Raw genomic sequence first — 24523 nt, forward strand, 5'->3', positions numbered from 1 at the left:
GACTTTGAAATTTCCTCCTGCACATCAAGATCCTCATTATTTACATATCATATATTCAGAAGAGCAAAGGACCTAACACCGACCCCTGGGGAACTCCACTAAAATGTTTTCGCAAACTAAAAAGTGCCCATTACCCATTACTCTCTGTTCCCTGTCCCTCAGCCAATTTTGTCTCCACATCACTGCCATCTTTTATAATCTATAACTTTCCTCAAATGTCTATTGTGTGGCATTGTTTCAAACGTCATTTGGAAGTTGATGTACACCGTATCAACACTCTTGCCCTCCTAAACTCTCTCTGCTACCTCTTCAAAAAGCTCCAGCATATTAGTTAGACATGATTTTCCTGTAACAAGTCCATGCTGACTTTTCTGAATCAACTCAGACTCTTCCATTTAACTATTAATTTTATCCTGACTAATTATTTCTAGAAGTTTCTCCACCACTGATGTTAAAGTGACTAATCTATAATTGCTAGGCCTATTTTTAAAATGTTTTTTAGACTCATGGATGTTTTCTGGTCGCCATTAGATTAGTTTTTAGTTACAGATTTTCATTAATTAAATGTAAATTTCACCATCTGCTATTGTGGGACTTGAACCTGTGTTCCTATAGCCTTAGGCAAGTCTCTGATTTTTAGCCCTGCAAGAATACTTTATGTCATCACCTCCCTACAAATTTTATACAGCACTCCCTCATTTTCTGGGGAGTTTGCATATCTCAATTAATAAATTCAAACTAAATGCTGCTCAAAGGGATTTCAGAAGACATTATTCTTTTATAAGATGGATTTCATATTATGCCTTTACCTGTAATAAAATATTGCAAATGAGAGAAAGCAGGAAACTACTAATACTTTAAACAATTTGACTGAAAGTAATAATTCAAATTAATATATGTGGATCTGTCCTTGAGGGTGAAGGTGAAGGTGAAGGTGAAGACATAGACAGCATGTCATAAATCTTAACTGAAAAATCATACTTGATTAGAATGTAAAACGTAGATTTAACTTAAATTGGACTTCTTACCTTTTAAAGTTTGTTGGCTTTACAAACATAACAAAGTGAAAAGAAGTCGCAGATTTGAATCCTAACCTCAGTTGACACTGGCCAAATTTCCATCACAGGTAGGGTCAACCATACAAAGCACTCTATATCTATAATAAGTTATTTTACAGAGAATGAAGGAATATCTAGATCTCTGACACTTTTGTCAATTTGATGCATAATATTTTAATCACAATGACATAAATCTTAACCATCAGTTCTTCCTTCCCACAAGAAGGAATTATGATGGTATGGAGGGATTGGTGGAAACTCACCATTTGGGACTGCTATGAAAAGCTGAAACATCTTTAGTATTGTTTATTTCATATAATTCATTCTAAAATACTGTAAAAAAAGTCATATATGGGTTTATTTTATCTCAAGATCAGAGCATATGTTTGGTCATTAGTCCCATGGTCTATATACTGGTAATATTTCCTTCTGTAAGTTTATACATTAAAAGCATAAAATACAAACACCCATCTGTCTTTCACATATTGACGAATACAAGGGCTATTATTTTAAAATGTGAATTATTAGTTGAGAAGAAAGCAGAAGGCATTTCAGGAATGAAGGCTCTTGATGGCACCATTTTAAGTAAACAGCTACTCTGTCATCAGAGAACCTCATTTGCAAAAATTAACAAATGGGCTGATGAGGGAGGGACTTGTGCACATCATCTAGAAAAGTGTTTCTCAGACCATTAAGTACTGTATTCAGAATGTACATCAAGGAACAATAAGATGACAGTAAGGTGGACAGATTTTTACATTATGTGTAAAGTAGTTGTGCATTTCCTACATTACACCAGTGACCACAGTTCAAAAATATTGAATTGCCTGCAAAGAGGTTTGAGTTACCTTGAGGTTATGAAAGGCAGAATGTAAGTGCAAACCGTTCTTTCTTTATCTTGCAAGGCCACATTTATAAGTTGATCCAGGCATACAGTTTATTAAAGCTACTGGACATCATCTGAAACAAGTGATGAACAGTTATATAAATTCAGGGGTCCTAAACTTGTTATTTCTTAAATCTGAAGTCTGGAACAAACAGTTAATCCTTAGGTCATTGTTTCTGATTAAAAGATCAGAGAACATGCACCACGGTGGAATTGCTAAAATTCCAGACAGTAGGTACAGACCTACCACTGAATCATCAAGGACCACTACAATAATGTTACAATATGATTTTAATTTGGACTAGAATTTGGGGTCCCAGATTTGGAACATATGGCCAATCATTCAACTCCTCAAGTGTGAGCTCTGGGAACTTTAACACTCAGATCTCATTTGCATGCCTCAACATAATCAGGACCTTCAATCTTTGGATCGTACAGCCAACAGATGGCCAGCGTTACGTAAGCAAACATGGTGAAGGGTGTGAACATGTGGGAATTAACAGATAACGGGAGGGTATGACTGCAAGTGAAGCATGTATCAGGATCCAGATTTAGATTCACAATATTGAACTGTCGCCAATAGATTTGGAATCATGATACTAGTTAAGTTCCATTATGCGAATGAATGGTATAAGTCATCAGTGACATTGGCCAACATAAGGGACACACAACATAAGGGATCAAGATCGTAAAGTTCAAAAAATGCTCTCTCATCCATACTTACGTACAGAAAGTAAACAGTTAATAAAGGTTTCTCACTACATTGAGAATAGATTCAACTCTTTCTACATCTTCAATGTGATCTCACTATATAGTGGCAGTGACTGTAGATTCCTCGCTCAGTAAACTTCCCAGTCATGTTTATTGACAGCAGGAATATTTAAAGCACCCAGCAACTCTCAGGAAAGGCCCAAAACAGAAGCAGTGAAACCCTCAGCAAATGGTTCACAGTGGGAGAACATCAAGACTCACACAGTCACAAAAGGCAGAAAACAAAATCTCAGTTGAGAAGATACTACATGATAAACAAATGCAGACAAAGTAGCTTACATGTTTTGTCAAATGCAGAACATAGGTACAACTTCAGCGATATATAAGTCCCTACCCCTGCCCCTGCCCAATCATTTGGTCCTTGAGGCAGGCAAGACCTGGCTCTCGGTGGTTAAGTTCGCACTGATGATTTAACCAATACCGTGCCACTCAATACACAGAACAAGTCCCTTCTCTAGGGAGGTAGAGATTTTCCCTGGGATCCCACAGCTGAGTCTGTCCAGTACGTTAACTGGAAGTCAGGTGGGCCATGTAGAAATCAAAATCTTTGTGGGGAAGGAAGAAGCACAGTTCCTTGCTCACCTCTCAATTTGGTAGGAAAATTGCCCAGCCATTAATGTGCTGCATAACAAAAGAGGTCATTTCAAAATTGTCTTCAGGAGTAGCAGAACAGGCTCTACAGCAGGACAAAACAACAAAACTAATAACAACCTTAAAAATAACAACCTATTCCTGAAAAAGTACTGGATACTAATGAAGACCACAAGATTTTGTTTCCTGGAGCAAGTTACAGAAACTCAGGATAATTTCAGGTAGTCAGACGTTTATGTTAACAGGCAATGACCATCTGTAATAAGATAAAATCTAACTACCACCCCCTTAATTTACAATGGAGTTACTATCACTGAATCTTCCACTATTAACATCCTTAGGGTTAATCATTGATTGGAAATGCAACTGGACTCCCCATAAAAATACAGTAGCTACAAGAACAGGTCAGAGGCTAGGAATACTGCAGCGAGTAACTCACCTCCTGAAGTCCCAAAACCTGTCCACCGTCTACAAGGCACAAGTCAACAGTGTGATGGAATACTCCCCACTTGCCTGGATAGGTGCAGCTCCAAAGAAGTTTGACACCATCCAGGACAAAGCAGTCCCCTTGATTGGTACCACATCCACAAGCATTCACTCCCAACACCACCATATGTCAGCAGTAGCAGTGTGTATTATCTATAAGACACATTGCAGAAATTCATCAAAGATCCTCAGGCAGCAACTTGCCAACCCACAACTACAGCCATCTAGAAGGACAAGCACAGTAGATACATAGGGACATCACCACCTGCAAGTTCCCCTCCAAACCACTCACCATCCTGGCTTTGAAATATATGTCATTCCTTCAATGTCACTGGGTCAAAATCTTGGAATTCCCTCCCTAAGGGCATTGTGAGTCTTCTACAGCACATGCACTGCAGCAGTTCAAGGAGGCAGCCCACCACCATCTTCTCAAGGGCAACTAGGAACAGGTAATAAATGTTGGTCAGCCAGCAACACTCACGTCCCACAAGAAAACAAAAAAATTATTTAAATTAGTTGCTGAAGCTACAGTGTCCATCCTTTCCTTTCCTGTGCTGTGGCTGTATTTCAATGGAAGTCAAGGGGCAGCTGCATAGAAAACTTCTCTGTAGGGGACATAAGTTTTGGACATTCTCAATGTCATTTCTAGTCAGAAGTATTATTGCTGAATGGAGAAGCCGGTCTTACTCTGAATATTCTTTATTCAGCAGCAGCAGATAATTATATTTCTGATAAGTTTCCATCCCTAGGAACATACATGAATTTTCTGGATCTTCAGGACAGGCTACACAGAGCAGAATGTGGGCACAATGGTGACCAACCACTAGATGTAATGTTAGATCCACACTTGCTCTTTGATGACAGAATGGGTGAGAAGGAAGATGCTACTATTGCTGATGAATTGGTGGAGGAGCTTGTCCTAGGTTGAGACATGCTCTTTCAGCACAGCACAGAGATCAACAACTTCTGTGCAATCTCTGCTGTCTCTTCTGACTAGGATCAGCCTTTGCTGAACATACTCATATGACTGTGCATTTGTCTTACCTTTTATCTCTATAAACGTTCTATTTTCACCTCGCTCATAGCTGGGCCCCATTTTTCTATAGCCATTATATTATCCATTAACAAGTACAGCTGCTCCATCTTGCCACTCGACCATTTCAACCTTTTCTGAGTATGTTATACTTTGCAATGCTTAATTCCCAGTCCTCAGCACTCCCTGATATGTCTGATTGTTCTCAATACATAACTGCAGCCAGCTCCCCTATTTCATTACAGAAACTATGTGTATTGCTACAGAAACTAAAACACATTTTTATTTTCTCTTTCTTTACGTTTAATCATATTTTTAGAATCCCATTCTATAACTCTACGTATTCACTTGCCATCAAATGTTTTTCCATTCTATATTCTGTCCTATGTTCCCCTGCTTTGTTTGCATTTAGGTTGCTTAAAGTTACACTTCTTGTAGATTCCTCTTACCACTCTTTAAGCCTTCAAGACTTTTTCATCTCCCTATTTACCTTTTCAGTTTGCGCCCATATTGGTTCAGGTGAAGTCCATACTATGAGCACTGCTTCTTTCTGTCAAAAAACAGTCCCAATATCCCATGAAATGAAATACGTCTTTCCCACAGCAGCCTTTAGCTACATGTTAATTCACCTGAACTGTCTTCTCCTCAGCTAATTTTCATGGGGCTCAAGCAGTATTCCTTCTGGCAGGCTTCAATGCAAAAAGCATATTGTCCCACAATCATAAAGTTTATTTGGCAGATTCACTTCAAAATGAAGAAAGGAACATAAATACTTAGTAACATGATTCAAATAGGAAAACGTTGATTTAAGAGAAATCACAACCACTGCAATGTAAACTTTTCCAGTGATTTCTCTTTTCTCAATTTAGAATTTAAATCAAACAGATAATCAATAATGAACAGTAAAATAGAATCTGAATCCTTATTTTTTCCCTGCCTGTGCTCAAAACATTCACCCCAAAAGCGGACCGTTTTCACTCAACCAACACCAAAAACCAATGATTATCAATCTGATTGTGGGAATGTGCTCTGCAGAAACCAAAATCTTCACTGCAAAGACTTGGGGTCTGTTAGCAGTTGATAGCCAATGACTTTGTGGCAACAGTAGGAGAACATTCTTCAGCAGTGGGGGAATGGTCTAAGAAATCATTGCAAATAATTGATGCCAACTTTCAGAAAGAGAGATCAGAAGCAGGCTCACATCTGCAATTCACTACAATCTCAGTACACCTCAACACATTCCTCTTTGAAACCTGGGGCTTTTAATCCAGCCCCAACAAGCGCTGGAGATGGAGGTGAGTACACATGTGTGCTGCTGGCCTGTATCCTGGTTCCCTTCGGGGGAATCAAAGGCCTAGTAGTATTATCACTGGACTGTTAATCCAGAGACCCAGGTAATGTTCTGAGGACCCAGGTTCAAATCGCGCCGTAGCAGATGGTGGAATTTGATTTTAATAAATATCTGGGACTAAGAGTCTAATGATGATAATGAATTCATCACTGGAAAAACCTACCTGGTTCACTAATGTCCTTGAGGGAAGAATGCTGCTATCCTTACCTGGTCTGGCCTACATGTGACTCCAAATCCAAAGCAATGTGGTTGACTCTTAACTGCCCACTGGGCAATTAAGGATGAGCAATAAATGCTGGCCTAGCAAGCGATGCCCTCATCCCCTGAATGAATAAAGAAAGGAAACAATTCTATCTCTGGGCTATATAACTGGAGGCAAAATAGGAGGGGTAGCAGGCCCACTTTCATGCATCAGGTATCTAATTGGTACAGTTAGTGGCCTGCTAACAGTGGCTAAATGGAATTTTACAGTTGGCCTCTAGATTGCTGAAGGTGCCAGGGGCAGCTTAGTTGCCTGGAAGAAATCTGCAGTGATGAATCTGGGCACACGGTGCTATAGGCAGGCTGAGGCTGAGCAGAGGGGATTTCCTGCCACCATCCCAGCGACTGACGTCCCACCTGCAAAGACCATTTATATACAAAGTCTGAAAACTTAAATAAGGGCACCTCCATTTTGAAGTGAGGTCCCTCTCACTCACATACAAGAAGGCCTCACATTGACGGTCTAGCTTTAAGATCTCACGGTGAGCCTTAATTCCTGGTCATTAATTGACTACTCTAAGGAAATCACAATGAGTGACTTTCTCACATAGTGCTGGATTCTGGCTACATTTAGGCCTGAAGGCAGGGTTCGGAATATCACTGTAAAGTCCTGTTCCAGTGACTGGTCTTATGTAGAAAAGCAAATCAAATGTAGTTCACAACAAAGCACAGATGTAAATGATCACTTTTTCTGGTTTTTTTGGCTGATATTGTTCAGGGAATAAAGTCAAACTGGATATTGAGAGGACAGCTTGCTCTTTAAAAAGAGTGCGCCCGAGTACCCGAATAAGCAGGCAAACCCTCGTCCACATATAGTTCTGACAATACAATGCTACTTTGGAATGTCAGATTTTTCACATGCTACTGTTTGGATTGAATCTTGAAAACACAATGCTTTCTCAGTATTAAAACTAGTGCTAAATTAAATGAAACTGAGACTGATTAAAGATGATTATTGGCAAAAATAAAACTTTTTTTGAGAAGTCCACTGGTGATAGTTGTTGAAGTAGAGAATTAGGAGAATCAGGGTGACCATTAAAAATACACAGCTAGAAAGTAAATGGAACATACAAACTATCACTTAAAGCAGTGGTCCAGATTTGCCTAGGATGGAATACCAACATCAAGGAATTAGTAGATGAGAGGTACAGGTAGGAAATTGGGTTGGATACTGGTTCTCCCTCCTGAAAAACTCAGTATGGAATTCCTGTTGGGTGCAGGAACAGGTCCAAGGTTCTTCCCATTGTAGTCTGATATCAAGTAAAAGATACAGCCATTGGGATAGAACATCCTGCCAGAATTCCTGATTTATTTGTCATAAGCTCAGTGGATATCATTAATTTACTGGAATCCAAGCCAAGGGAGCAATGAACGTGAGCATCTTACAAGTATCACAGTAAATGAGCATAGCTTGGAATCAGTTTGTAAAATTAGACTGCTTCTTATAATGAGGGTTTATTTTCATTTTCTACTCAAATTTAAGCCGAGTCCACTTGCTTCAGTACAGTACGGCTTTTAAAGTATTACACTTCAAACCCGTTACTCTGGATGGTCCTGGGCAGATGCCTACCTATTTCAGTTATGTGGCTCAACGTAACTTTGGCAAAAGATTGAAGGTTTGAATGGCTAAAACATCTATCAAATAACTAAGCTACAAATATTCTGGATTTTTTTTGCAATTGTTGAGATCAAAGTCTCTTGTGTCACATCTCTATTATAAAGTTGCTAGCTTTTATGGAATTGCAATGCAATATTGTGGCTTGAAGAACTGGAAAACAAATTACTGATTTGCTATTGACATATATGAAACTGATCTAAAGCTACAAGTGACAGAAATCAGACTGCCTCCAGGTTTGACAAAATTACCTTTTCCAAACAGAGACAAGTCCCCACAATTTGAAATGCATTTTCAATATACAAGTTGACCACATCACCCGACATGTGTGCTCATTACCTTGGTAACCTTATTCATTATCTTTGCAGCAGGTAGAAGATGGGAAAGGATTTAAATAAAAGCAAAGTACTATGGATACTGGAGCTTTGAAATAAAAAAATGCTGGAGAAACTCAGCAGGTCTGGCAGCATCTATGGAGAGAGAAACAGAGTTAATGTTTCAAGTCCAGTGTGTGAGAGGCGAAAGATTTAAAAGGGACCTAAGGGACAACTTTTTCACGCAGAGGATGTATGGAATCAGCTCCCAGAGGAAGTGGTGGAGGCTGGTACATCATTGAAAAGGCATCTAGATGGTTATATGGATAGGAAGGGTTTAGAGGGATATGGGTCAAATGCTGGCAAATAAAACTAGATTAATTTAGCATATCTGGCCGGCATGGACCAGTTGGACTGAAGGGACTGTTTCCATGCTGTACAGCTCTATGACTCTTCTTCAGAACTGGAGAAGCTCCAAAGAAAGGTCATATCAAACTTGAAACAGTGCTCTGCATCTCTTTCTTCAGATGTTGCCAAGCCTACTGAGTTTCTCCAGCACTTCCTGTTTTTATTATTGGCAAGGATTTAAGCTGTATTCACATTAGGGGATGCACTTTGAAATAGAAATCATTACACCAGAAATGCAATACTACATGCAACAGTTGTAATAGACTGGAATAGCTAGATAATTGGCACTGGCAGAGATCTGCAAGAAGCTAACCTGAAGGCTATCACAACACATTCGAGTTTACACACTTGTAATGAGTTCTTTTCCTTACAATTCAAAAAAATTGGATGCAAATTCACAAATTGATTTTTTTAAGGAAAACTATCCAAGTACATGCAAATATCAAAAGCCAAAAACTAAAAGAATGGATAACTACATAAAAAATAACTGATAAAATTTCAAAATAATCAGCAGAAATGTTTAATCTTCTTGCTGAATGAAATTAATAATTTTGGTTAGAGAAGGGCTCAATGGGGATTCCCCTGATCTTCCACCGTCACTTCTTTGGATGATCAGCAGAAATCCTGTGAAACAGCATAAATAGCTGTTTATATTTCTCTTGAACATTCATCAATCTCCCATGGAGCTTTCAGTGAGAGACTGGAGAACTCCCCTGGAAAATTCTATGATATATTCTTCGACAAACACTTCTTGTGTGTAAAATAACACAAACTTTACCTAATTCTCGTTACATGCTTATTCAAATGTAGAAAGAGGTTCAATTGTTAATAACAGTTGCCATTGATTTTTCCTGAACTACTGCCATAACCTTTTTTGCATGATCAGCAGAAACCCTGTCTAAAATAAACTTTATCTTTAACCTCACAGACTCAGCTTTTAATTTCGATATTTACACTAGAAATATCCGAGATGGTTTTCCAGATTGCCTGCAGTAGCTTTAGTTGAAAATCAGGGAAACTTTGGTAAAGAAGCTGAAATGGCCATTTTCAGATTCTCTCCAAGGTTTCCACCAAAGTTATAATAGAAGAGTGGGGAATCTCTTTGACAATTCTATCCTCCTTTCAATCATTTGCTTTTTTTTTGTGATACGCATAATGCCCTGCTGTATGCTGAATATCTTACCTATTTTGCTCTTATTTTTAATTCTCTTGCCTGCAAAGAATGTTTCTTCTCTGTTCAATACTTCCACTAAAATAAGTCAACAAATTTATCTTAAACATTGTTGTATTAAACCCATTTCTCACTATCTGAAGGAATAATATACTCATAAAATAAAAAAGTTATAAGTGTGGGATAAAGGCATGCACCAATGATTTCTGTGGAGATTGCCCCAATAATCTCCTATACATAAAATGCGAAGGATAATTGGATGCACTTCCATGGAAATTCTATTTCATTTAATTTAATCTTAAAACCAGATACCAGACATTTTGGCTGACTTGTCCAATAGAAATTAAGGAACTCAAAAAAAGTGCATTAAATAGAACGTTGCTTAATTAATCCTTTCTATCACGGAACAAAATGACATTCACGTTCTAGGTATTGTGAAAAAATTAAGATGTTTTACATTTCTTCAAAGGTGGACGCTTTACATACTTTAGTATGTATTTTAACTTTTTTATAAAAAGACTGAAGCCAGCATTTAAATAGTACTAATCAGAAAATTCTAGGTCCATGAGAGGTGAAATTTAACAGCATTGTGGTGTAAAATTACATATTCTGACTGAGTTCATTTTATATACATCAGGCACCCAATTTTTTAAGGATCTGACAGCGAAGAGTTAAGTGCAAAATGCTACTTGAAGTGCAGTCTTTGCCCATGTAAATATAGTTCGATAAACTTTGTAGAGCTTACACAAAATGAGAATTGTCAAACTTTCAGTCAAAATTACCTGCATGACTCATACTTTTTCCACTAGTGGGTTTATTAAATGGGGGCAAATTTGGGTTAATTGAAAACGAAATAAACATTCTTACAATCAGCCTTTTTTCATCAAAGGAAACACTTCGCAGGACTTGGAAAACAGTAAAGGAAAAAAAAAAGAAGTGTGTCAGCACAATATTGTTAGTCATATACTGTACAATATTTTCTTCCTCAGGTCTTAAACACAGGAAGAGATACATAAGAAGCTGCTTAATTCACTGTTTTCTGAGTCAACTACAGTGGTTTCTTTGAATAGTCTTAAAAAGGAACAAGTTGTAACCAGCTCTTTTATACCAACTTCAATAACATAAGTTTAAAGCTAGAATGGCTTATGCATGGAACTGTTTACATAGTCAATATTCTGTGGGGAAATATGTGTCCACAGGTTCCAGAATCGCTTCTCCAGGCTATGTTTGATCTAGTAATCGCAAATCCCATAGTTCCAGATATAGGAAGACCATCACTTTTTTGCCGTTTATTTTTCCAACCAGAATTTTTGTTAGTCAACCCATAATTTAAATCTTGCTAGCGCCGATATTCCAATATGCCACAGAGTATGCAAACTACATAGTCCAGTTATATACATCTACAAATTGACACAATCGTGTGGATCTACATATTTTTGAATGCAAAATTAATTGTCATAGGAAAAACATAACTGTAACTATTGTATCAAGTAGGGAAGAATGACCAAGTATGTAGTATACCCTTGGTGAGTGGTCATCTGTGCAACTGTAGCAGTGAATACGATAAAAAGGAAATTAAACAAAATACATAATAATAAATTGTGCCTTAATTTATAGCAGTAAATTTCCTTTGGAATTCCTAAATTGAAGCATATTTTACATTGCATTTTTGCAAATTCCTTTGGTCAAAGTTAAAGTGTAAATAAAAAATGAGATAATTTTAATCCGAATTTAAAGGAATATCTGAACAATTTGTATTGAATCCCTTTTTTAATACCATTACAGTATTACACTGCACAATTAAAAATATCATGGATGAATTTTCTTGATGCTTTTCTCACTTTAGCATGTTATGTAGGGCTCCCAGTAAATGTCTGCTGAAGTTATTCCAGCAGACCAAAAGAAGTCCCAAGGAAATTCATTCCTCTGTCGGAATATTCATTGGTCACACCTGAAAGCTCCAGGCAAAACTGCTTGTAAAGTGATGTAAAATGCTGATATATATTTTAAGTAGAGTCAATGGTGTAAGTGTACATTTCAGCTAAAGCAGCCTTGAAGGTCTAGTTTTCTGACAAGACCCTGGGGGTGAAAATGTCCATCAATGATACTGCAACGTGGATGAGAAACAAGTCGTGGTTAAGACCCTGGCTAATTTTCTTTTCAGTGGTATGTTATTGCTTGTTTTGCAGCACTGCTGATGACTAATTTCACTGCACTTATATTATGTATATAAATCATGTTAAGGTTACAGCTCAATCCTTGTGCAGTTTCCTCCTATATAAAAATAATTTACATACAACTTAAACACTTAATTATGCACTCACAGCCATTCTCCCGCTCCGGTTGGCTTCCTCTCGCTCTGCCAGTGCTATCAGGAAATTATCTTTCAGGTCTTTTCCTGCACTTGCTAGTATCCTGCAAGGAGAAAATAATGTAAATGATTTTTTTTTTAAACACACGTTTCAAAGCATGCTGTTAAATATAATTTTACATTGACATCAAAAGAATATGTTTGTCAACAATAGACAAACATGGGAACACGTGGAATTCAAAAGTACAAAATTTGTGTAGAAATTGGTATGAATGCAGAAGAGATAATGGAAACTTGTCAGCTAGGTACGGCAATATTCGTAGGAGATTTTAGCCTACATACTGATGGGAAAAAACAGACAGGCAAAGGTAGCCTGGGTGAGGAGTTCCTTTTGGGACAATTTCTTAGAACAGCATGTTCAGTCGCTAACCAAAGAGCAAGCTGTTCTAGACCTGGTGTTATGTAATGAGACAGGATTAATTAATAACATATTTGTGAAGGCATCCAGCAACAATCAGAATATAATTGAATTATATATTCAGCTTGGGTGGGAGAAGAGTAGGTCCAAGATTCATATTTTACATTTAAATTAGGGCAACTATTAGGGTATGAAAGCAGAGCTAGCTGAAGCAAACTGGCAATCTGGCAAAACTGGCAAGTCGGAAAAGTCAGAAGAGATGCAATGGCAGACAAATAAGGGGGTATTTCAGAATAGACAGAATAAATACATTTCTGTGAGAAAGAAACATTTGAAGTGGAGGACCTACCATTTATGTTTAACCAAAAAAGTTAAATGTAGTATGAAATTTAAAGAAAAATAATATGTTTATGCAAAGATGAAGTATAGGTCATAAGATTGGACAGAATATTTAAAAAGTATTAAAGATTAATAAAGCAAGCTAGAAATATAAAATCAAATGGAAAAAAGTCTCTATAGATATTTAAAAGAGAGCAGCTAACAAAGTAAACATTGATCTAATAGAAAGTGAGTCCGGAGACTTAATATTGGAAATAAGTTGATGATAGATGAATTGAACAGGTATTTTGCATTAGTCCTCACTATGGAGGTTGCGAGCAACATTGCAAAAATAGCTAATACATCAGGAAATGAAAGGCAGCAAGTAACTCAGGAAATTTGCAATCACCAGGAACCTAGTAATGAGCAGATCACTGAAGCAGTGGGCTGACAAGTCCTCAGGGCCCGATTGACTTCATCGTAGTCTTAAAAGAAACAGCAAGTGACAAAGTTGATATATTGAGTTTAATTATTCACAATTCCATCGATTCCTCGAAACTACCATTAGACCTGTAAACAGTAAGTATAACTCCTTTATTTAAAAACGAAGGGAGTCAGAACCCAGGAAACTACAGGTCAATTAGCTTAACATTTGTCATAGGACTGCAGTTGGAAATTGTTATTGAAGAGGTTTCAGCAGGGTTATAACTGGTTCAGGATCATCATGTAGAACTAACTAAAGGTTTTGTAAAGGGGAAATCATGTTTAACTAATCTATTCGACTGGTTTCAAGAAGTAAATTGTGCTGTGGGTAAAGGGGAACTGGTTGATTTACTGGTTTTACAATTTATATAAATGACTTAAATGAAGGAACAAGGGCTCATGGTTCCAAAATTTGCTGATGGCATGAAGATAGGTTGAGAAGAGGATATAAAGTGGCTACAAAGGGTCATGGATAGAAATAGTCATTTGATAGTACCCTATCTCAGTATTGCTAAAAGACACATTCCGTTTTGCATTCATACCAACAATTCAAAAATCACCAATGCAAAAAAAACCAAAAATCAATATTTATACTACACACGAAGAATAAATTAAATGAAAGCTATTTGTTGCTTCATTTCTCAGGGCAAAACCCAGACCAATCAGAGTCAACATTCCTTTTTTACTTTTAATAAAGCCTGACAGTTAAATGTAAATCATCATTAATGAATGCATTTGCCATGACAGCACCTCTAACAGTCACTTGCCAACCAATCAACATTCTCCACTTGAAATGGTGCTCTTGTGAACTGTTTTGATGAGTACAAGATGAACAAGCTTTGATAAAATGTGTCCGTTTTCAAGCTGATGTTAAGTGAGTAGTCAAAGATCTGGCAAATCAAATACAACATAGAAAAATATGAAACTGTTCATTTTGGCAAGAAGAATACAAAAGAAGCATATTATCTAAAAGGTGAGTAATTGCAGACCTCTGGAGGTACAGAGAGATCTGGATGCGGTTTAATCTATCACCAAAGGTTATTAGGCAGACACAGCAAGAAATTAGGAAAGCTAATGGATTGTTATCCTCTATTGAAAAAGGAAGTTGAATATAAATGTAAAGAGACTATGCTTCAATTATACAAGGCATTGGTGAGACCACATCCAATGTAGTCTGTACAATATTGGTCTCCTAACTTAAGAAATGATGTAAATGCATTGGAAGTAGTTCAGAGATGATTTATTAGATTAATACCTGGAATGGGCAGGTATTATTTTGAGGAAACGTTGGATAGGCTAGGCTTGTAGACATGAGTTCAGCAGAGCAAGAGAAACATAAAATCCTCACACTGAAGGTATTGGTTTTACTTAAGCTTGTCTTCAAGGGTTTTCTTCGTACAAATTCCAAGTATACAATTTAGGACCAGGACATATGAATCACATATATGAACATTGAATTAGGAGCAGAAATGGGCCATTCAGCCCCTCAAGCCTGTTCTGCCATTCAATTAAATTATGGTTGATCCATTTGTATTTAAAACTCCACGTTCCCATTTATTCACAATAACTTTAGATTTTTGTTGGATAACGATTGTTAACCAAAATAGCTCAACTGGATGAAGATTTAACCATCTCTAGTTTAGTCCTAGATTTCAGCAGGAGACATTTATCAAATTTATTTATGGACCAATTGGCCTAATTCTGCTCTTGCAGCTTATGGTCTTATAAGCATATTCAAGGCCGAGATAGACAGATTTTTTACTCAGCAAAGAAATCAAAAGCTATGGGGATAAAGCAGAAAAGTTGATTTGAGGATTATCAGACTAGCCGTGATCTCATTGATGGCCTACTTCTATGTTTTATAGTCATAATCAATTTACCTCCACCTCAAAAATATTCAATGACCCCACCTCCACTACCTTCTTGTAAATTGGAGAATTCCAAATTTACTCAGCCATATCACAAAAATTTTTACCGCACCTCAAAAGTAAGCCACTCAGACTTTCAAGTCTGCTCTACCATTCAGCAAGATCACCACTGATCTGATTACTCCATATTTCTGTGTAAACTCAACCTTTCACCATCTTGTCATCAAGAATCTTTATCTCTCCATTGAAGATATTCAAAGACTCAGCTTCCACTGCCTTTTGGGTAAGAGAGTTTCAGACTACCAGTGAGAAAAGGTTTCTCCTCATTTTTCATGAGTGAGCAGTGCTTAATTTTAAACTTTAATTCTTAGTTCCAGATTCTCCCCTCCCACAGAAGAAATATCCTCTCAACCTGCGCCTTGTCAAGGCCACTCAAGATCTCATGTTTCAGTATATGGCTATGATTATATCTTTTCCTCTATAAATACTGCAAGAAATACTTTAAAATGTGACTGAATTTTCTCAGAGCTCAAACTCAAGGGATCTCACTACTTACAAATGGCTATTTCAAACTGTTCAATCAAGTAAAAACCGAAAGAACTGCGGATGCTGTAAAGCAGCGACGATCAAGTGTACAATATAATAGACATCCAAAAGCCTATAAGGGCTTCACAAATCTGCAAAAATCAAAGGGATAATTTTAACCTCAAAAAATTGTGGATTTGGGTTAGTTGGGAGGTAACTGCATTAAACACCAGAAACCAATCTCAACCTCCCACCAAAACTATTCACCTCCAGCTTTAATGGAGCAACTGAATTTTGAAACAGAGTTAACAGGAAGGCTATTGGAGTGAGCGACATAATTATATTCACGAAATAACTGGAAGTGAGAAAGATTTAGAATATAGTGATGAGGCAGGAATTTATAAGGTTAATCCATTGTAAACTTTGTTGTTATTTCTCATTTGAAATTCCTGAGCCTCAGAAATCCAAGTGGCTAAGCCAAAGCGAGGATTTGGATCAAGGAGGTGAGCACCTCTTCAATTATGTCCTGAACTGTACATGTTTGCATGAATAATCCTGCCATCAATACCCACATCCTGCCCCCGGCCCACATACCATTCTTCCTATCTGCTCTCTGCCTTCTTTATGATGCCTTCCAGGCTCTCCTTATCCATGGCCTCAGTTAATCATGAAGTCTCTGATTAACCACTACCCTCAAGATTTGACGTTACAAGCCCCCCACCTTGTGATAGTCATAGACATCCCTGCCCACCCAACAACATTTTCTCTACCCCACTAGATGGTAGGCATATCCCTGATTAGCACTCCACACACCACCATGCCCTCCGCAACCCAGGAGTGTAAGCCTAACCTGTTCTACACTCTTTCTTTTCCAACTGGAATCTAAACAAGTCAATCAGGATAGTTTCCAGCAGGGAAGGGTTTGGTGACATTATGGGTATGCTGGGCAGTCAGAGATCATAAATTCTGTGTTTCCTTGCATCTTTCCAAATTTTCTAACTCATCTGATGCAATGGGAGAAAAAATCCAGGCCAAAGACCTGTGAAATAAATAGGGCCCTAAAATAGTTTTATTGTTCAGCAAGGTGTCTTGTTGTGCCAGGGAAACATGATATCAAGAGGAGCTTACCAAGAATTGGTTTGACAATGTATCATTATTTTTGTTTACTAATAGCTGGGAGGAATTCGACTATTCTTTCAGGTCCCATAAGTAAATACTAGGTCTCCCACTTCCCGCACTTCCTTCGCCCCACCACACGATTGAATTGTTTGAGCCCATCCCCACTATTAACCTTCTGCCTCCCAATATCCTTCTCTCTGTAACCCCACTGCCCCCACATGCTGAAAACCAGCTACATCTGACTTCTGAGGAAAGCAAGTGGCAGATTATGTAGCAAGGTGCAGATGAGGCAAGTTAAAATAGTCAAGGCATCAGTCCAGATTTCTCTCCAGAAAGGTCACGCAAGTTTGACACTCAAGCTAACCAGAGCTGTAATATTTAATTTCTGTGGATAGCCTGTTGTTATTCAAATAGCTGGGTTTCAATGTGACACCAAACCCAGCTAGTTTTCTGTATATCACCACATTTTGTTAACTCCAGAATCAATCCAAATAGGATCTCGACTTTTTTCAATTACAGTGCAAATAGGTTAAAAAAAAAAGCTTATTCACACCACTTGCAAACCTTAAACTTTATGATGCATACATTGTTGACAGAAAAATGTAAATATTCACAAATATACATAAACTTCAATGACCTGTCTGTAGTTATGGCAGTCATAGACTGAAAAGGCTGGAAGGATATCAACTTTCATTTCATGCCAGTGAGCATTTACACTGGAACATATAGAGGTAGTTTATACCAATATTGTAACACTGACAGTTTCTTGTTGTAATTACTCTATACAGAGTGGCCTTTTGACCAATTATGTTTAACATCTGTGATATACATATGGTTGCAGCTTTGCTGTTAGTAGTAAAGAGAACTAGAAAAATTCAGAAAAGTTTCTTCAAACTGTCAATTTTACAAAAAGATGGGCAGAGCTAGGGATGTCAGAACAGTAAAAAGCAATAACTCTGATTTTCCGATAACCTGATAGTTGTTATTTCAGCATAGGTAGGAGTTGCACATGAGGCTCCCGTGGAATCCCTATCACAGCAGACGCTGAGGGGATTGCTGGGAATTTGAAGATTCTGCTAGGCTATTTCGCCAGGCCTGGAACACTTTAAAAATGTACATTTAAATCGGAGGGTTCTGATGAAACCTAGTAAATAGCTACTCAGGAAAAATTAAACTATTAAATATATATTTAAACTTCTGAGTTTAAGGAGACTCTTGTGGTACTCCAGAAAAACATCATTCTTTGAATGTGAGAAGGCCCAGGCTCAAGTCCAACCTGTTCCAGAGATGTATCGTGATACCTCTTAACAAACATTTTTAGTTTCTAAGTAATAATTCAACTAATTCTAGCTTACCTCGCACACCCACAACCATACCTCTGCCAGATCTTGATTCACCACCCTCAGCTCCATACTTGAACCTCCTTCCACCAGTGCTGGTCAGGTTCCCCAACTCGCCCCACCACCACCCCCCGCCCCACTCTGCACTTGATCCGCTTTCCCCACCGCTGGACACGCTCTCTACTTGCCTCGTTTCGCACCCAATTCCCCAAACTGGATATGATAACTATGATCCCGTTGTGGTCTGCTGGGCCTGATTTCTTCCACTAACTTTGACCTAGTCTAAACATTACCACTTACCTGGCCCCGTTGCAACCTTGCACCTGGCAACCAATACTTGTACACAACTGGCATCCTAATTACACATCAGCCTACTCCCTACCATTCTGACATACTACTCACCCTATGCACTACCCAGCTCAAAACGCCCGGTACACTGGCACCATCACACCTGACAACCTAACTGGAATCTTGGCATCCTACTTATTTGTAACTTTACCCTGAGGGCTGGCATCCCATCTAGCTAACACCTAACCTAAGTGACACCCTATCCAACTGTTATTCTACCTTCCTAGCACCCTAATCTCACACTTCTTTTACAGCAGCCAGACCTTTCTAAATTTCAGAAAATGGTGACTGACAGCTGTGAAAAGGGGAAAGATCTGCCTTCCCCTTACTGTTCTACACTGAGAAAGCACTGTAAGAACGGAATGTCAGCTCCCCATTTCTGAAGAAGCCCTGGTCAGAATCTACTGTCAGGAATGTGGAGCTCCCTCCTTTTGTGAAATAAAGAGGGGGGAAGACTGGCAATCCGAGTGACATTGTCACTCCTTGGAAAAGCCATTGTTTTTAATCTGGTCCTTTGCTCTCAATCTAAACAGTTGGTTGCTTGTAAAAACCTTGTAAAGGCATGATGTTTGACTGGGAGTGGAGGTGTGGCATGAATATTAATAAGAAAGTATGTGCTTCATTTGATATCGTGAGCTGAAAACCACATTCTAGCACACAGCTTGGATGCACTGGTTAATGCTAGTAGCAGCAGCAATATGGAAACTGAAAGAACAAAGCTGGTACATTAATCATTGCACAGATTACCTCAACCAAGGTACAAATACTCGGACATCATTGAAGGGTGCCACCATGAAAAAAAAGCATGCATTTCAATAGCCCTCCTCATAAAAAATGATTTATAGAGAAAAACATGCAGAATAGTGGATACCAGATGGGGGTAAAATAAAAGTGTGCAGTGAGGCTACATGGAAATTGAAGACTCAGTCAAAGGGAAGAGATCTTTTTCAGGAGGCCTAATAGGAGATTTCAAAGTGATGTTAATTAAAAGAGAATTCAGGCATGTCACATCTGAAGGATTGCTCTCCAATACTACAGAAGGAATCGAGAGAAAATAAGCAGTTTTATATCTGAGGAGAAAAGGCCGCTGCAAGTATGTTCTGCTATAGGAAACTGCTCATATTATATGAAGTGAGGGTTTTGACTACAATGGCAAGTATCTTGAAGTCAAACATAGAGAACTGGTAAAACAAGACAGAATGATGGAGAATACTTTTAGCCTAACCTACTTGACAGAAAATCTAGCAGAATTTGAACAGCCCCCATTTTACATTTTACTCAATTTTACTTTCCATTAAAGTCAGCAAAAATTCAGACCGGGTGGAATGTAAAATGAGCACCAATTTGCTGTCAGCTTCTCACATTTTACATTAAAATTAGTCACACGGTTTAACGGGAGACAATGCAAACTCATGTGTCATGCAGTCAAGAGCAACAGAGAAGTAGTGATGGAAGCTATCCAAACTTCCAATGAAAACGACCCAAGTCTTCAAGCTTCCTGATCCCAAAGAAATCTGATGATTTTCTTTCACAATTCTGACACGGATAAATAAAAATTGTTTCATCAAGAATCCAAAAACAATTTACCATAGCAGCATAGACAGCTAAGAATGAGGAAACTATTGTAAGAGACAGTCTATCATTATGGGCTTGAAGTTAGTTCTGTACTCAGACACAGGTTTATTGCACAACTAGTTGATGATTTATCAACGATTCAAACTTGCGCGAAACCTATCCACAGATAATATACATCAATACTGCTAACCAGATCTTATAAAACTGAAGAATAAAACTAATTACAGAATCATACATCTCAGAAATTGACCATTCAGCCCATCATATTTGTGCTGCCTCTTTGAAAAAAGTGCCAGATTCTCTGTGGGTAAGACTTCTTTTGCAACATTTGGCCCATAACACCAATAATTTTGCTTTACATAGCGCCTTTAACACAGTAAAGAACCCAAGGCAGTTCCTAGAACTGTTATCAAACAAAATTTGACACCAAGAGACATAAGGAAATGAGGGACAGTGATTGATAATTGATAAAGAGGTGGGATTAAAGGAAGAGTTAAAAGGCAGATGAAGAGATCTTAAGTAGGGAATTCCAATATGTATGGCCTATGCAGCTGAATATACAGTTGGCAATGGTTGATCAGCAAATATTAGGGATGCACAAGACAGAGTTAAAGTGCAGGATCTTAGAGGGTTGATGGAAGTTTAGTGATATCGAGGGGTTACCTTTGTTATGACCTCAGCTGATGGACAAATCAGATCCCAGAATGAAATCTGGCTTGAATGATCATATTTTGTTTGTTTTATTTAACATAGTAGTTTCTTGCTACAGCATAAACATACCTGGCTGCAGATTTGGTTTTGTTTTACACAAAAGAAAGGAACAAAATAAAACAAACCAAGCCAAGTTTCATCATCAAGTTTGAATTTGGTTACTTTATTAATTCTGGAATCAACAACAAATGTCAGTAATGGCGGCAATGAAGTTACTGGATTGTCATAAAAGTTCACTTGATTCACAAAGGAACTGTGCCAGCTTTACCTGCTCCGAGCTTATATGCAACTCCAGTGTCACAGCATGAAGGTTGACTCTTAGCTATTCTCTGAAATGGCACCTTACTGCAAAGCACTCAATTGTTAACACACCTTAAGGGCAATTAGGGGGATGAAAAATGTTGGCATATCCAGCAATGTACACATCTCAGAAACCAAAAAAAATGATGCTTCCACCAAAGTTACACCAATAGCTTGGAAAAATAGGCTTTCCATTCCTATTCAGTTTATTTTTCAACTGATGTCTTCCTGTTGATGAAAAAAATTTGACAGTAAATATTAGTTACTTTCTCCTTGTCACCAATTCTCTCTCCACTTCCAGGGAGAGAAAATTATGCTCTGTGCATTAATTGTCAAATTTGAGGTGTGAGATTTGTAGAATGGATAGTAAATGCCTGGTTTTACTTAAAGCTGAAACATTTTAATCAGGCATTTACTATCCATTCTACAGATCTCATACGTTAATCTCACATTTAAATTTGTTTCAACTTTGAATATATGTGATGAAAATAGACTAGCTTTGACCTTACTAGTCTGTGAAAGATGTTTAAGGTGATATCTTTTTTGTGTGTGGAAGTGAATCAATTATTTTGGAAAAAAAATCTATTCTTGTTGAATCCTTTTTGCCTTGTGTCAATTTTGAAACTGTCCACGATATTAATATTTCTTGTGTGCATTGTGGCGTTATTGATCATTGAAGAAATTGTTTAATCTATGCAGTGAAAGTCTCAATGCCCCATACGTCAACACAAATAGTATTTAAAGTATTGCTTCTATGTGACTATATCACCTAATAAATGAATCAGTGAGAATGGAGAAAAAGAATCCCCGAAAACCCAAAAAAAAAGCCCTTGGTAAAATTGAGAGTCCTCAAACAAAAAGTATTTTGATCTTGATAAAATGGTGCTTATAATTCAAAATAAAAGCTGTATGAGGTTACACAGAAATAACTATGAAATGTTTTAGTGTATTGAATCACTATTCCTTTAGCACAAAAACTGCTCTAACGTTCTTTTGCAGAAGTCTTCCCTGCATTGTGAGCACTCCCTCTCACATTAGAGATGGGCTCTGATGTTTGTTATGCAAATGAAAATAGCACAGCCCATACGATTCAACTCTGCTCAACCTCTACTGTTTAAAATTATGGTGCTCAAGGCACTAGAGTTGAAGGTGCAGTGCTATCTTGGCTACCTTACAGCCTATAGGAAACAACATAAAGCTTAACAATTTCAGAGCATGAACACCTCTTTTCATCTCTATTACCTACCCACACAATCCCAGGTCCTGTCATGAAATAGATTATTACCGCACAGCCAGCTGATTTTCAACTCGTCATAGTTCCCAATCCCATAGGGAAAAATCCAGATGAACCAGTGTGAAACCAGAACAAGATCTACTGGTTTTGATCTGGTTAGGTTTGAATTTGTCCTGGACACAACCACAACAATGGTCATTCTGTTGCTCTAAAATCTGGTACCTGCAATTTTCATGAGTTTTCAAAACAGACTTCGATTACGCCACACTACATTCCATACTGCCTCTCTGCATCATTCATTTCAGCGTTGTTTATAATTCTTTTTTTTATTTTTAGGCTGCTCCTGCTCCACACCAAACTCTAGTCTTTCCTCCTTTGACTGTAGCAATAAACTCTAAATGGAAACACATCATGTTCATTGTTTTTTCATATTATCACAGAATGCAAAGTTGTGGAATCATATACAAGCGGCAACGCATGTTTCCATTCATAAAGGGGAAGATGCCAGAACGTGACTACTTTACCTTCAACCAAAGCCATCTGTTTTGGAGTCCCAGGGAAGGGAAAAAAGGTAATCTTTTGGTGTGCCTTGCTGGACTGGAGCAAATATGGAGAAAGCTTTTCTATCAGTGCTCAGCAGGGGTCCAGTGGAAAGACTGCAAAGGGTTAGACATGATCCCCAGCTTCCACACCCTGATAGGATCATGCCGTGCTCAGACACAGACCCTGAGCAGAATAAACCAGAAAGAAAGGGATAAACACAGAAATTAAAGACAGAGAAAAAAACTATATACACAATTAGAGTAAATGAAATTCCTGAATGGTTCTGAGTGCAGGGCTTTGAAATTAATGGGGACAACACAGGAGGAGGCTCTGAAATAATGCTTCCAGTCAAAAATGTTGTAATAGGGACAAAAAATTGAAACATTTCCCCACATTTACCCCAGCACAACAAAGTAAAAGCAAAATATTGTGGATGTTGAAGAAACTCAACAGGTCTGGCTGTATCTGTGGAGAGAAAAAGAATTAGCACTTCAAGTCAATATGACCAGGATATGGATTCTGAATGAGTCATACTGGACTTGATAGGTTATCTCTATTTTTCTTTCCACAGGTGCTGCCAGACCTGTTGAATTTCTCCAGCACTTTTTGTTTTTACTCAAGGCACAATATAAGGCTAGATTTCTACAAAGTGATCTATTTCCCTTATCCTAGCTGGGACCCCAAGGAGATGCCACAAATGATGACACTCATCTTCTGCTGTCTTTTACAGGAAGGTCAAATGTGTGATTCCACACAGTCCTCATGTGGATTGGACAACACCAAATACTGTTCAATGATTGGATGGATCGCATACCCTTGTGCACATGTAACAGGATCTCCACAGCAGAGGGCAGTGGTTAGGGAGGGAACAAGTAGCTGTAGTAAACAAATGGACTCTTTCAATTTACAGGGAGGATTGATGAGAAAGCAGGGAGAGAGAGAGAGAGAGAGACACAGACAGACAAACAAAGGATTTTCTTTGCAGTCCACATGGTGTCTTCAGATACTAAGTAGATCTTTGTTTTTCCTTTAATTCTCTTTAATGTTTGTAATGACCATTGGGAAACTTTTTTGAGGGCATGTCTGTGTGTAAATCTCTCATTACAGAGGTTTTAAAAGTCTGGCTGTCATTTCTCCTTCACTTCTGGCTGCATTGAACTCTATAATCAGGTGAACTACTGGGGGAAAGGTAACATTATAAAGCTGGGATTTAAACCCCTTTAATTGGAACAACTGGTTAGTTGCAGAACCCTGATGTTCTCCAAGCATTGTACTGTTTGCAGCTTAGCCTGCATTCAATGTTGTGGTGTGTCAGTCTTAAGAGCATTGATCAAAACTTTTGTGCATGCCATCTCCAGATTAAATCCCTATAAATGATTAAAGTCAGAAAGGGATAAGGACAGGCTGTTGAAGCGTACCATTTTGGCTAGCTGTGTGGAGTCAGAGAGATAACAAGGTGTAGAGCTGGATGAACACAGCAGGCCA

General features: G+C 38.1%; 1 protein-coding gene across 2 annotated transcripts in view; it reads right to left on the reverse strand.

Moving 5' to 3' along the window:
- cfap299 (cilia and flagella associated protein 299) overlaps positions 1 to 24523 on the reverse strand; it is a 508258-nt gene that overhangs the window by 339373 nt on the left and 144362 nt on the right. For both annotated transcript variants that reach the window (XM_048601923.1, XM_048601928.1), the window contains exon 3: positions 12270 to 12360. In XM_048601923.1, coding sequence (XP_048457880.1) covers positions 12270 to 12360 — 91 coding nt within the window. The remainder of the gene's footprint in view (positions 1 to 12269; positions 12361 to 24523) is intronic.

The sequence above is a fragment of the Rhincodon typus genome, chromosome 1 (assembly GCF_021869965.1).
Source record: "Rhincodon typus isolate 14 chromosome 1, sRhiTyp1.1, whole genome shotgun sequence".
Classification (NCBI taxonomy): domain Eukaryota; kingdom Metazoa; phylum Chordata; class Chondrichthyes; order Orectolobiformes; family Rhincodontidae; genus Rhincodon; species Rhincodon typus.